The following is a 14,478-nucleotide window of genomic DNA, read 5'->3' as shown; positions in this document are numbered from 1 at the left end:
GTGTGTGTAGTCTGTTTGTCAAAGCCGAATCCCGTGCCCACCTGGCCAGAATCCCGTGTCCCACGGAATTAGGGGCCCCCGCGAGAAACCCCAGTCCGTGGTAAATACGAAACCAATACGTATTGGAAACCAATACAAAAAAGCACAAGATCTATAACATAACTCCTCTACCTTCAGGAAATGTATCACAAGGGGGATCAGAAAGATTGTAGAAAGCCAGAAGGCAAAGAAGTCTATCGTCAGGCTATGTCTCCTAGAAATGGCTGACTAGACAAAGCCTGAACAATGAGGAAATCAGTAGACATGCTAAAGAAGAAGAGGGCAGAGCTTCACACAGGGCTAGACAAATAACTAAATGCAAAACAGGCAACCAATGACTGTTTAGGGAGGAGAACTAGCCCCTGCCACGAATGAACCCCTAATTGGTTATCCAATGCAAAATAGTCAGACCTGAAATTGTCAACATATAAACAACAATGAAGTCAACAAACTGTACTTATGTATTTGTATATCTACACACACACATGTCACAGTATTAATAAAAATAAAAAGAGCTCATCATCAAGAAGGAGTAATGGGGGAAAATGGAAAGGGTTGGATAAGGGAAAAGGGGATGGAAAAATGGAGGAATTATATTTTAATTGAAATATGTTCTAAAAAAGAAATAATTTCCCATATTTTATTTCATTAACTCTGCATATCTTACTTTGACCAGAATGCATTATTACCTATTCAAATTTTATTTGACCCTCAAATCTACCACTTCCATAAGAACTGCTATTCCTTTGGACCTAATTAGAACAAGTTTATTATAGATCTGTGTTTTTAAATGTAATTGCAGGGGATGAAGAGATGGCCTAGCAATTTAAAACATTTGTTTCTATACAAAAGATCTGAGTTTGTTTCCCAGTGTCCACAAAAGACAGCTCACAGTCATATGTAACTCCAGCTCCAAGGAATCAGAGAACCTTGCCTATAACTCAACCGGAACCTGCACTCACATGCACACACCACCACACAGACACATGTACACATAATTAAAACTAAAAATTGATAAAAACTTCAACTGCAAGAAAAAATGGAAATCAATGACTTAAATAAAAAGGAGAATAGAGAAGCTAGATTTTAAAGGAGCAGAGCAACACAGAAAGAAATTTTAACCTTGGAGAGCTGGAAGAATCCACTAAGAGCCCTGGCTGCTCTTACAGAAGACCCTGTTCAGTTCCCAGCATGCTCATGGTAGCTCACAAGCGTCTTTAGCTACCTGTGTTGAGGGAATTTCACACCTTCTTCTGGCTTCTGGCTACACCAGACATGTACCTGATATGAGTACTTACATGTATGAAAGTTAACCATGCATACACAGAAATTTAAAATAAAAATAAATCTTTAAAGATGTAGTCTTGGGACAAAAGCACTAGATGTTGTATTTCCTATAAATCTTTGTTCCTCTTTCCCTAAATGATCCTCACCATGCTGGATCAGAGAGCCAGAACTCATTCTTTCTTCCTTCTGTCACAACACTGCAATACTACAGAAGGAAGTCTTTCTAGAACAGGAAAGTAAACAGCGGTTCCTTCTATGCAAACCAGGATTAACCACAGCCGAGTGTTAATTGTCCCTCTTCACACTCCCTCCTTTACTTTATTCTAGTTTCCCCTTTATCTCTTTATAATATGATATTCTATTTTCCCATCATTGGCAGATCCCCACCTCCCGGACTCTTGCTGGGTCCATTACCTCTATGGGTTTTTTGGACTGAAGAACACATATGACTTGCTGGCAAGGTATATTTGTGTAATAGTGGCACAAATGATAGGGAAGAAACCAACTCCTTTCTGCTTGGTTGTAACACCCCACTGAAAGGGATAAAACACATTCCTGACACTGCTAAAATGGTCAAGAACCTGAGACTGGAGATGATAGGAGCCTATAGGAAAACTTACTATTATTATTCTACTAAAGAAATATAAAAATAAAATTAAAACAGCTCCTAATGACATATTGCTATATGCATAGGTCAGGGCATTGTTTAATCTTCATCAGAGAAGCTGTTTCTTTACAATCGATTGTAATTAACACAGAGACTGCAACTTTACAATATGCAGGGAGTGAGAGACCATGGCATACCTAGTTCTAAATGAGATGTCTTAATCAAACTTGTGCCCTCAAGGCCCAGGGATCCAAGTGGAAGAGGGGGCAGAAAGATTGCGGTAAGAGCCAGAGTTGATGGATAGTTCCAAGGAAACAGCATCTTCTAGACACAGCAGGACTGAAGTATCTATGAACACATAGAGACTGTGACAGCAAGCACAAGACCTGCACAGGGTCAAGCCAGACAGAATCTGAGAAAGAAGAAGGGAAATGGACAGAAAGTTCTACCCAAGAAACTATTTGCAATTGATGCCTGCTGAGAGCAAGAAAAATCAATTTTCTACAAAGGAGTGTCACTGGGTTTATCACCACACTCCAGGGCAAGCCCCATGCCCAAAAGTTGTTGACAATACAAAAACAGGTTCTTTGTCTGTCTGTCTGTCTTCCTTACTTTCTTCTTCTTCTTCTTCTTCTTCTTCTTCTTCTTCTTCTTCTTCTTCTTCTTCTTCTTCTTCTTCTTCTTCTTCTTCTTCTTCTTCTTCTTCTTCTTCTTCTTCTTCTTCTTCTTCTTCTCCTTCTCCCTCTCCCTCTCCCTCTCCCTCTCCATCTCCATCTCCATCTCCCTCTCCCTCTCCCTCTTTTTCTCCTTCTCCTTTGTTGTTATTGTTATTTATTTGTTGGTTGGTTTGGTTTGGTCTCTTTGTAGGGGGTCAGGGAGGGAGAAATATGAAATTGGATGAATTCGGGAAGTGGAAAGATATTGGAGGAGTTTGGGAAGGGGAAAGAATATGATCAAAATATATTATATAAAAGAGACTTTATTAACTTAAAAAGAAAATGTAAAAAGAACCATAGTTGACCCCTCTAAGACTATGCAGAAATGACAGAAAAGCTTTTAATGTTCTTTTTTAAAACAGTGCATTAAAATCAGAGCTTTCATATACTAGACAAGGGCTCTACCACTGAGCTATACACACGCCTAAATTTATTTCTCTATTGAGTGTATCTAATTTTTTGACATTAACATAGATTGTGAATTTATGAATAAATTAAAATGTAAGCCTTCATAGGCCTGGGTAATTTTAACAATCTCTATGTAGAATTGTTTTTAAATAGCTTTATTTTAGAATAAATATTTTGAGGACAAGATTCACTAATTAATATTTATGTAAGAAAATAGCATCAAAATGAGTCATTAAAATGGTTTGATCTAACAGAAGAAATTAAAAACTCTTGAGTATTAATTTTGGACTGAAATTCTGATTATTTGGGAAAAGGAAGAGTGTTCAAATGGAAAGATGGCAAGCTTCTGATGCCTTAACTATAATTTCCTGCCAGCTAAATGATTATGAAAAACAGAAACATGGAAAAATAGAAACATCTTGAACAAGCTCTTCATGCTATTTTCATGTGATTGTTCACCAAGGATCCTCAAAACAAATCATCCTGAACACAGGAGGCAATCTGATGCCGCGGACAGTTACAAGATAAATGTGTATAAAGGCGTTCTGTTATAGCTGCATGTTTAAGTGTAGTGCAATCAAATAGAATATTTCCAGAGATTAAGTTTTCTCAGCTAGGCAGCTGGACAGGACTACCTACCTCTCCTACATAGATTAACAATTGCCAGGCTACTAGAAGGAAACTAGAATTCTAAAAGCTGCTTTTGTTCTTAGGACTTTAACCAGGCTGGCCAAAAACTTTCAAATCCAGAATCCAGTTAAAATGATCCAAATATGTGATCTGATTTTGCCTCTCAAACACCACAGGTCACCTGCAAGTGACCCATGACGTTTCTGGGTCTGTGAAGTCTGGCCTCCTGGTTGACTAGAAAAAATAAATAAATAAAAAGAAATAAAACTAAAAGCTAAGTGTGTAACTGGGAGAAACAGAAGAAAGGGTCAAAGAAAGTTACAGCACAGAGTGAATAACCATAAAGTCAAAAGACTTGGAGGAGCTTGAAGCTAATGAGAAAAAAAAAAAAAATCACAGCGTAGGGGGAAGGAAGAATGTGAAAGCCAGCTGGAATCAGAGAGAGCAAGGAATCCAGGAGCCAACAGAAATCCAAGGACAGAAAGTATTGAAGATTGAAGGGAACAGGAAATTTATTGGAAACCCAGTTGTTTTTCCTTTTTTATCCAACGCAACTCAATTCCAGACTGAATTCTACTCTCAACCTCAGGGAGGGCAGAAGGGAAGTCAAAATTCACAGTAGTCTCTCCCCAGCCTGCACTCACATGAGCAGAGCCAAGAGCTCAGGAAGGATACAGGAAAGGAACCTTGATAGGAGCACAGTTGGTAGCCCATGGCAGCAGCAGCAGTCAGCACAGAGCTTACCAAGACCAGGCAAAGGAAAAACAAAGACAGCGGGGAGCCAAGCACAAGTGCTGCTGAGTCAGAGCTTCCAGAAGACTCAATAAACTCTTCAAGTGAATCCTCTCATGGCTATAGGGGAATCGTGCCTGCAAACTGAATGTCCTGGAAGTAGAACTTCCTGAGTTCCCAACTTAACTCAGCTAGCTGCTGGCTAGGAGCAACTTATTTAATCACTGTGTGCCATACCCTTGAAATCTACAAAACAGACTACTGTGACGATTAAATAAGCAACCAGGAAGCACCTGGAATGGACTTAGCATCCAACAGTGATAGCTATAAAAAGTGCTTGAAACAGGAAGTCCATACAAAATAATACGGTTTGATTAAAGAGGATGAGAATACAGACACAGAATTATTACACATTTTTTTTTTTTTGTAAAACACCAAGAAGCACATTTCCTAATAGGATGCAAACTAAAACAAAGTCCAGAGTGTCTATTCTTGTTTCCCACATGTACATGTGAGTCATGCTCATTCAGGAATCAAAGTGTGACCAGATTGGACCTAAAGTTATCTGAAAAGTCACAGTGTAAGAATGGAGAAACTTATTCCTATGGGTTTCACATTTAGAAATTGTACTAGTTTAGGAAAGTGGCATTAGTAGGCCCTTCTCTATGATCCATGACCTCATTAGCAACTGGTAGGCTGGGTCAGTTTAGAGCAGAGATGAATTCCTCCCTAAGGAGTCCAATAAAACAGCTGTTGGCTATTCCTAAGATGTGTCACTACTGCACTTTTAGGGATAGCTTGGTGAACTGCCATTCATTGTTGTGGTTCACAGGTTTCACAGTTGAAAAGGACTATTGATTGCTTTTCTCCCTTGGCAGCTTGCATACACAGCACCCACAGAAGCTGTGAGAGCTAGTCCTCAGGGGTGAAGCTTTGAGGCCAGATCCAGCTCAGTTTCTGCAAGTTTTGTATTTAAAGTGTGTGGTGTGGTCTGTTTTTCCCATTTCCTTTTTATACCACCTGCATCCTACGACCCTGATTCTAGCTCTCATCAAAGAAGTTTCCTTTTCAGACAATTTCAGAAATCCACAACTGATCAAAATACAGACTACTGACCATGGGCTGCCCATCTCCTGTCAGTACAACCCTTACACCTATGGCTCAAGGAATATCACAAAAAGGGGCAGAAAGATTTAAGAGCCAGAGGATCAGGAAGTCTGCTATAATACAGAGACTTCTCAATATGACAGGGATTCTGTTATCCCAAAAATATAGTCCCCTAAATAAAGCCATTGCTATGACAATACCAGTTGAGATGCCATGGCAATATGAATGAGGGACATCAAACCCCAAGACACCTGACAGGTTATCCTATCCTAATTGGTCAGCTATAAATACATATACATATGAGCAACATTAAATGTACGCAGCCGGTTTTATTTACATATATGTATATACATAGATATATATGCAGCAATAATTAAAGGGGAGGATGTCATAAATTTTAGAGGGACTTGGAAAGACACAGGAGTTTTCAGGGGAGAAGGAGGGCTAGAAATAATATAGTACTCATATATGAAATGCTCAAATTTTTTTAATTGAAAACCATAATAATCCATCTTTCCTAGGAGATGATAGTTCAAACTCTCAGCATTAAATAAATGAAGCCACTTTTAAAGTAAACAAATTCTTTATTTGAGATACATCTTTTTTTCCAAATAACACACTTATTTAAATATAAAGTAATAAAGCACATGAACATTGTTAAAGAATTTTAGAGTGGTGAAGATGATACATATGGCTGAAAATATTCTCTCTATCAATCAATTTAAACATTACCAAAATTAAATTCACCTAAAGATACTGAGTAATCAAAGTACTGGGTTTTAAGAGATATTTATTCCAAAATAACAAACACAGAATGTAAAAGTAGAAGCATTTGGTAGCATAGCACATATAGGTGAAAAGAGATATAATCATACACATATATAAAAAAGAAGCAACCATAATCATACACATATATAAAAAAGAAGCAACCAGTAGTGTGATGAAAGAGACAGGTAGACAGACACACAAAGACAGACAATGGACAAACCCGAAAAATTAGCTTTAAAAATTGTAAAGATATATTTTAATTCAAAATTCTAAAAGTTACAGTTAACATACTGCAGCTTTCTGAGGGCTTTTTTTCCCTTTAAGTAGCTGTCTAAAGATCATCACATTTCTTTACATGAGAAAGGGAAGAACTATTTATCACTTATTGAAACACGGGGGCTGTTTGTTATATGTTTCCAGAGAAAATCAAACCTTGGCTTTGGAGGAAACCAAGAAGAGAATTGCAGACTTTTTTGTCTACAACCTGCTGATCAAGATAGTGTAAAGCTATCTTAATTCCCTTTAAAGATTTATGACATGGAGACTAAGGAGATGGATCATCGGTTAGGGGCTTACATCTGTCCCAGTTACATTCATGTTCCAGTGATAAAATATCCTGAAAATGAGTAATTGAAGAGGAGAAAGGGGTTAATTTCAGCTTACAACTCCAGGTAATAGTTCATCAAAGCAGAGAAGCCACTGTGGCAAATGCTGGCATCAGATCCATAGTCTACTGCTGAGGTAAACAAATCCATTCAGCCTGCTTGTTTCCCTGTGCTTAGCTGTGTTTCTCCGCTTGTGCAGTCCAGGATCTCCCTTCTAAGAAACGGTGCTGCCCACAGCAAGCTGGGTCTTTCATATCAATTAGTGATTTAAGAAATAGCCCACTTGCATACAGGCTAACCCAGGGTAAGAAGTCCCCCATTAAGACTCTCTTCCATGGTAATTCTAAGCTATGACAAGGTGATAGTTGAAGCTAACCATCATACTGCCCAAACATAAAGACTAGACTTCAGCTTCCCAGCACAAACATAGATTCTAACTGGCTAAGGAGGCTTACTTGTGTTCCTAATGCTCAGGAGGCAGAGACAGGGGTATCTAAAGCAAGCTAACTAGCAAAACATGCAAAGTTGGTAAGCTTCAGGTTTAAGTAAGAAACCCTGCCTCAATGTATAACATAGAGAAAGACTAAGCACGACCTTTGATGTTCACCTTTAGCCTCCAAACACTTGCACACACATGGGCATGGGCATGGGTATACACACACTTAAATACTTTAAACACACACATTCATACTATATATGCATACACATAAAGGCACCCATAAAAACTGTGAAACCTAAAATTATACAATCCAACAAATTAGACTTTACCCCAAGTTAGACAAAGTTGAAGAAGGAATAGGGACAAAGGAATAGAAGAAGGAAATACACATACTGAATATGGAAAGGAAAGAATAAGAAATATAGAAAGAAATGTGAAATTGCCACAAGTATCTAGTTATTAGAATTGCTAACTAACACCACCACTAACTAGACAAATGGAAATAGTCCCAGTGGATGTGATTGAGAGTCAAAAGGAATGTGAAAGATACTTTATTGTCAGACAGGAAATAAGATAAATAGCTGATATTGCTTGTTAAGCTTTCCCTTGGAACTGCTGAGAAATCTACGTTTTGTAGTGTTGTTATGTATTTAAATTGTTTATTTACTGTTTATTTATTTATTTAAATTATGTGTGTAGTGTTTATATTAATATTCACTTGTAGCTATTGCATTTATACATACATATACACACACATGCTGAAAGAAGCAATCACCACCTGATCTATTAAAAAACAAGCAAACGGAGACGTGTGAGTGCTAGACCATCAGTCTAATTATTTTGTATTCTCAGCCCCTCTTTTACACTTTGTGAGATCATTTCACTGTGTCTCCCATTGTCTCACTAAGCCGCATCTTTCTCAGCCTCCCCAGTACCTGAGCCGCTAGGCAGTGGTTCTCTTTTTAAGTTTTCTTAAAATTACATTTATTTACTTGTTCATCTATGTATCCATATATATTTATTTGTCCATTGATTTATTTAGTGCCCGTGGACTCTGTGAGCGCGTGCGTCTGTCTCTCTGTCTGTCTAGAGGTCAGAGGAAATTGGTTCTCTCCATATACCAGGTGGGGGTCCCAGGACTGAAGTGAAGTCATCAGGCTTGCCTGCCACTGCCTTTGCCCATCTTACTTGGTCTTCAGACCAGTAGATTTTCAGTGAAGAGGAGACTGAAGTGAACAGCCCTGATTGAAGAAAAGCAGTCTCCTCTACAAGACTGGAGATGGATAAATCAGTGGAGGACGAGGGAAAGGGAGCACATATGCATAAATATACATTGACAATGAGTGAATAAATATATTTTATAACTATCCCATGTGGAGAATAAATGCATACAACCACAACCACCTAAAGACAAAAGACGGCAGTAGAATTAAAGGTTGCAGCTTCACTTTTAGTAAGTTATAACACCAATCATATCTATGTTTTAGCAAGTCAAAGTTAGATGTTGACATAGTTAACAACTGGGAACATAATACAAACAGAATATAACTGACATATTAATTCAGTGGGGAAATTAAAATACAAACCAAAAAAAAATGAAGGAAGGAAAGGGAACAACTTAACAAGGAACATACAAAATAAATAGAAAGCAGTGGGGTTGTTTCTCTTTCTAAAAATTTATCTCCACTCCTCTCAAGTTCCTTAGGAAGCGTTCTAAAGCTACATGGTCATCAATAAAATGTATAAAGTTTACATTACCATTTCACTAAATTTAAGCAGAAATACCATATACAGAGTTTAAAATCAGAGATAGGTTAGCACTAAATATTACTAATCTGATTAATTGATTTAAGAGACTACTTCTAACTCATCAAGGTATTTTATACTTTACACACAGAGTGAAATTTCACAAAGGAAGCAGGCTAATCTATGCATTAAGTCATTCGGCAAGATAGACAGGATGCTGCGATATATTGGGTACAGGGAAATGGAGAAAGGAGAAACAGAACTTGTTTTCTAGCCTGCTATTATTTAGCATGGCATTCTTTCACTTGAAGAAGTGTCTATCGATCCCAACTGCAAGCATATTAGCTCCTAATACATCAACTGGCCCTATGTGTCATCTTATCTACCAAATTCTACAACAGATAAGTGTTTCCTTGTGGTTTATTTACAGCATTCAAACTTCACTTGCGTGATTTCTTGACCAGCAAATCCTGCCTGGGGGCTATATCATAAAAAGATAATTCCCAAACAGTAACAACACCCAGTGGATGCTGGTACTCAGACAAGATCACTGCTTACAGGCTTGATTTTCATGGCTAGCTCAGACTACTTTCTTATAGCCCCCAGGACCACCTGCTCAGGGGTAGCTCTGCCTATAGTAAGCTGAACCATTCCACATCAATCATGAATAAAAAATAAATCAGGCTAATCTAAGGGATACATTTTCTAAATGGAGGGTTCCTCTCCTTACGTGACTTCCAGAATGTATGAAAATTAAGTGTCTGGGAGGACTTCTGTGTCCACAGATGATTTTCCACAGAAAACTAGCCATCAGAGAAAGAGGGAATATGGATGCAAGCTGGAAATGCTGAGTATCCAAGTGCAGACAAAAGCTCAGAAGAGAGAAGAAAATATAAAACCAAGAACTGGAATAACCAGGACTATGATGACAATAATAATAATAATAATAATAATAATAATAATAATAATAATAATAACAATAATAACCAGGACTGTGAGAGAATATAGGACAGACAGGCATGATGATCCAGATGATCCAGACAGAGAGAAGCCATTGAGTTCAGCAAGGACACAAGGAAAAGAGACCTGGACCAAGTAAGTGCTTTGTAAGATGTAATTGAGGGACAAATGGAAGTGTCACAGGCAGAAGAGTTGGCGGGTGTTAAGAAGACTTAAAGAGTCTTCCAGAAAAGCACATAAGAGTCTGAAAGCTGTGTCCTTGTATTGTTGCAGCAGTAATCCTAGAAGATTTCATTTTCCCCGTTTCTTCCTCTTGACAGGTGAAGCAGATGCCATCCCCCATCATCCTCCTCTTCTTCACCATCCACAAAGCACACAGAACAAACAAATCAGAACACTGGGGCATACATACCACTCTACGGATCACCCAAGCAATAAAGTCATGTGATTTCATCCCGAAAAGTAAATGTTAGGGATTCTTGGTTGTGTAAGACAAACTGACCACTAAAGAATGTCAATAACATTCCAGGAAGTTCAAACCAGACTATGTGGAAATCACTGTGAGGACATGGAAGGACATAAAGCACAGCTTTCCACTTCACCGTTGTCACCATCAGGTTTGGCCAGAGGGTTCTGGTCAACCCTTCTGTGCCTTCTTATTACTGTTACTTGTAGAAAATAGAGGATTCACTGTGGCCCTTGCACATGTGCATATTGTATGCTGAGATCGTATTCATACCCTCATTACCTCACTCATCAGCTCCTTCCTCCTGATGCTTTTCATGTCTCCTAACCTTTCCTCTCAGGATTTATGCCCCTTCCTTGGGCGACATGAAACAGGCAATACTAATTGTTTTGGGCTCTGGATTATTTCCAGGCATCTACCTACAAATGACTTGATTTTGTTCATCTTTCTGACTAATAAACCATTGGATAATTATGCCACATCTTCTGTACTGTATCCATCCATCTGTTGCTAGACAGAAAACCTATTCTAGGACTTGGCTCTTGCAAATAGCTCCAGCCATACTCTAATTAACGGGGAGCAAACTATTTATAAAAACCACCCACGAATGCTAAGTCCTACTTGTGGATGGAAGGCTTTGATTTCACACTTTGGAGCACTGAACTGAGACCACACTGTAAGGATATGAATGGCTACTGTTAAGAATTGTTGGTGTAACATCACATAGCAATGCTAGGCTAGCCCACTAAAATACAAAAATAACAAGAACTACACTGTTCACAAGGTGAACAGGTGCCTAAAATTAAAAAGGCTAATAATACCTAAGGCCTCACAAAGCCCCTGACTCATAACAGGTTTCAACATGTAGGTAACGATCATTACTGTCATTCCGTGTTATGTCTAAAGTTTAAGCTTTTATATGAAAAGGAAATTTCTTTATATATGTATGCTCTCTGAACTGGCACATTTCTTGATAGTACATGGAATCATAAATACACAAACGCTGAATTGTCTACTGTCTTTATGCAGCTCCCAGGAAAATGCGGGTATAATTTTATTCTATAATGGTTTTATTCAAGTTCGCTTAATTTTGTTAACGCAAAAATACTGTAGGGATAGTCAATGCTCTAACATACCATGTGATTTTTAATCATCATATGCCTTCCTAGTGTGCCCCAGCTTCAACCTCTTTCTACCACACAAGGTGACATGTTCGTAGTCTGTTACACATTACAAGGGAGAAAGTGAGAATAAAAACACCGCCCTTCCAAGAACACATGCAAACATGGTCACTCCAGTAGGCGACCTGCAAACAGCCTGGGATAGGGAAACTGCTAGGCCTGCATGGCAAGGATGCACCTACTGTTCACAGCTCAGCCACAGACCCACACGCTGACAATAGAACGGGCCTCAAGGCAGGGCCCTGGCTTACAGAGGTGACACAGACAAAGGGGATGAGGGTGAGGTTGATGGGGGGTGGGGACGCCCTAGACCGCGAGGTGGTACCTGCGCCGGGTCCAGTGCCCCTGTCACTGAGTCTCCGCTCCAGAGATGCTCGCGGAGAAGCTGCTGGTAGTTGAGGCAGTGCTTCGCAGCAGATGGTAGGTTCCCCATAGCCGCAGCCTAGGTGTCGCGGGCGGTGCTGGATCCCGCGGCCCGAGCCCGGAGCCGGGTGGGAGCCGGGAGCGCGTCCACGAGTGCCCGGGGTCCGAGATGCACTGCGGCGGCGCGCGGTTCCTGGGCAACGCCTAGGCAGGGGTGCAGCGGGCACCTGAGTCCCGCGCCGAGACTCAGATCCGGGATGGGGACAGTTAATTGGGGCAGGGTGGCTCTTTTTCTCTCTCTCCCTCTCCATAGAACAAGGAGCTCTCGGGGCTGAGTGCCTGCAGGTGCTCACCCACCGACCCCTCGCCTGAGTCAGAGCTCAGGGACCGGACCCAGGCCTCTGACAGGAAGACAGAGAGCACTGGGCTCTCTGCAGCCATTCTTTCCTTCCCAGCCACAAGCCTGTAGGGTTGGCACTATGAATCCGTTGGAGTTTATGGCTCATGTCAAAACTCTATTTAAAATTGCTGAGACGCTTTGCAGTATTAAAAAGTATAAACTCTAAATGGGAGAAGGGAGAGGTATCAGAGGTAAACAGCAAACCAAGAAGTTGTCAGGAAGGCCGATGGTGCAAGATAAATGTTGAAATGCTGAATTCCTTTTCGCTGATTTACATTTATTGGTTTTAGTGGTTGTCTCCTTCCACTGTCACATGGGGGTCCAGGCTAGAACTCAGCTGTCTGCTTCGACCTCACCACAAGTCTCTTTACCATCTCCCTGGGTATGAAGAACGCTTTCTTTCTCTCTTTCTTTCCTTCCTTCCTTCCTTCTTTCTTTCTTTCTTTTTTAATGATTTATCTATTTGTTTCATGCATGTGAGTGAGTACACTGTCACTATCTTCAGACACATCAGAAGAGGGCATCGGATCCCCTTTACAGATGGTTGTGAGTCACCATGTGGTTGCTGGGATTTGAACTCAGGACCTCTGGAAGAACAGTGCTCTTAACCACTGAGCCATCCTCCAGCCCGAAGAACTGTTTTCTTAAAAAGAAACTGGGCAATAACTAAATCCCTAAAGGCTTTCCTTTCATTCAAACAAAAACAACCTGTCAGAAATTAGAATTAATTATAAATTAAGTAAATTTTAGTTTGTATAACATTTATAAAACATTTATAAATAATATAAATATACTTATATATTTAGTTTCTATGTAAATACGTTTGATTTATGTATAAATTTATATATTGTAAATATAAATTATTAGATTTATATGCTAGCCTTGGAACCAGACAACCCCTGCTTCATTCTGCCTACTTCATAAGCACGCTTAGATAGCAACACTCGAATGCTCTTCAGTGTGGACTCCGCAGCTTGCAGCTAACAATACACAATCATCAAGAATAGTCTAGTGCCGGGTGCCTGCAGTCTCCTGGAGACCCACGTAGGTGTCTGTGGCTAAGATGCTAGTTGGCCCTACTGTTTCCACAAATAGTAAGACTTAAGAACGCACAGATGCATTTCTTGCATAAGTGGTAGTGTATACAACGATTAATTTCTGAGACATAATATGGACAGATTTTGAAGGGAATCACCATCCAGATTGGATAAAGAATATTTTTATTAATTCTTTGAGAATTTCATACAAAATATTTTGAACAAATTCACTCCCGGTACCCTAAATTCTCCCAACCACCTTCTCCATCCCTTCTATTCTTTCCCCTTCAAGTCCAGTTTGTGTTATCCAGATATTCTTGGGAAAGGGAATTGCCCTCGTGTGTGCGAGACAGACTCTCCCTCTCTAGGCAGCTATCACATGCCAACAGCTACTCCACAACTAGCGGGATTTCATACCCACTTTCCCCGCTCTACCCCAGGGTTTTGTTGGCTAGAGTTTGTGCTGGTCTTGTGCATGCTAATAACAGTTGCTATGAGTTTGTCCTTGCAATTGCCCTGTTGTACCTGGAAAACACTATTTTCTTGATGTTATACTGCTCCTGGGGTTATTACTTTCTTAACGCTCTTTCTTCCCTGAGCCCTGGGGGGTTGGAGTATGATATGTAAGTCCCATTTAGGGTTGAATTCTGAAGAATCTTATTTTCTGTACACAAGCCTAAAAAGATCTACGTAGCACAGAGCTTTGAGGCACGTGGTGTAGTTCTCTCTCCTTATTGGCTAGGTTAACTTGGGAGTCTCAGCTCTGGAGAGAATGATCTGTGGTTACATGTCTGTACAGTTCTTTTGACATCCATGTAGGTGGCTCACAACCACCTATAATATCTAACCCCAGGGGGATCTGACTCTTCTAGCATCTGAGGAACCTCTACAGACATGCACATACACATGGGTTCTTCATTTTTATTTTGTCTTTTCATTTAAGAAAACATAAAATAGATTTGTTTAAGTTAAAAATAAGAATAAAAA

The 14,478-nt window shown here is 39.7% G+C and overlaps 1 protein-coding gene across 3 annotated transcripts in view; it reads right to left on the bottom strand.

Moving 5' to 3' along the window:
* Hmgcll1 (3-hydroxymethyl-3-methylglutaryl-CoA lyase like 1) overlaps positions 1–12,542 on the bottom strand; it is a 127,402-nt gene extending 114,860 nt beyond the window's left edge. For all 3 annotated transcript variants that reach the window (XM_031343694.1, XM_031343696.1, XM_031343695.1), the window contains exon 1: positions 12,017–12,542. In XM_031343694.1, coding sequence (XP_031199554.1) covers positions 12,017–12,124 — 108 coding nt within the window. In that variant the 5' untranslated portion in view covers positions 12,125–12,542. The remainder of the gene's footprint in view (positions 1–12,016) is intronic.
* Positions 12,543–14,478: the final 1,936 nt, after the last annotated feature.

Source organism: Mastomys coucha, unplaced genomic scaffold (assembly GCF_008632895.1).
Source record: "Mastomys coucha isolate ucsf_1 unplaced genomic scaffold, UCSF_Mcou_1 pScaffold23, whole genome shotgun sequence".
NCBI classification, from domain to species: domain Eukaryota; kingdom Metazoa; phylum Chordata; class Mammalia; order Rodentia; family Muridae; genus Mastomys; species Mastomys coucha.
Note: the sequence above shows the minus strand (reverse complement) of the source record. Positions and strands in the feature narration are given on the sequence as shown.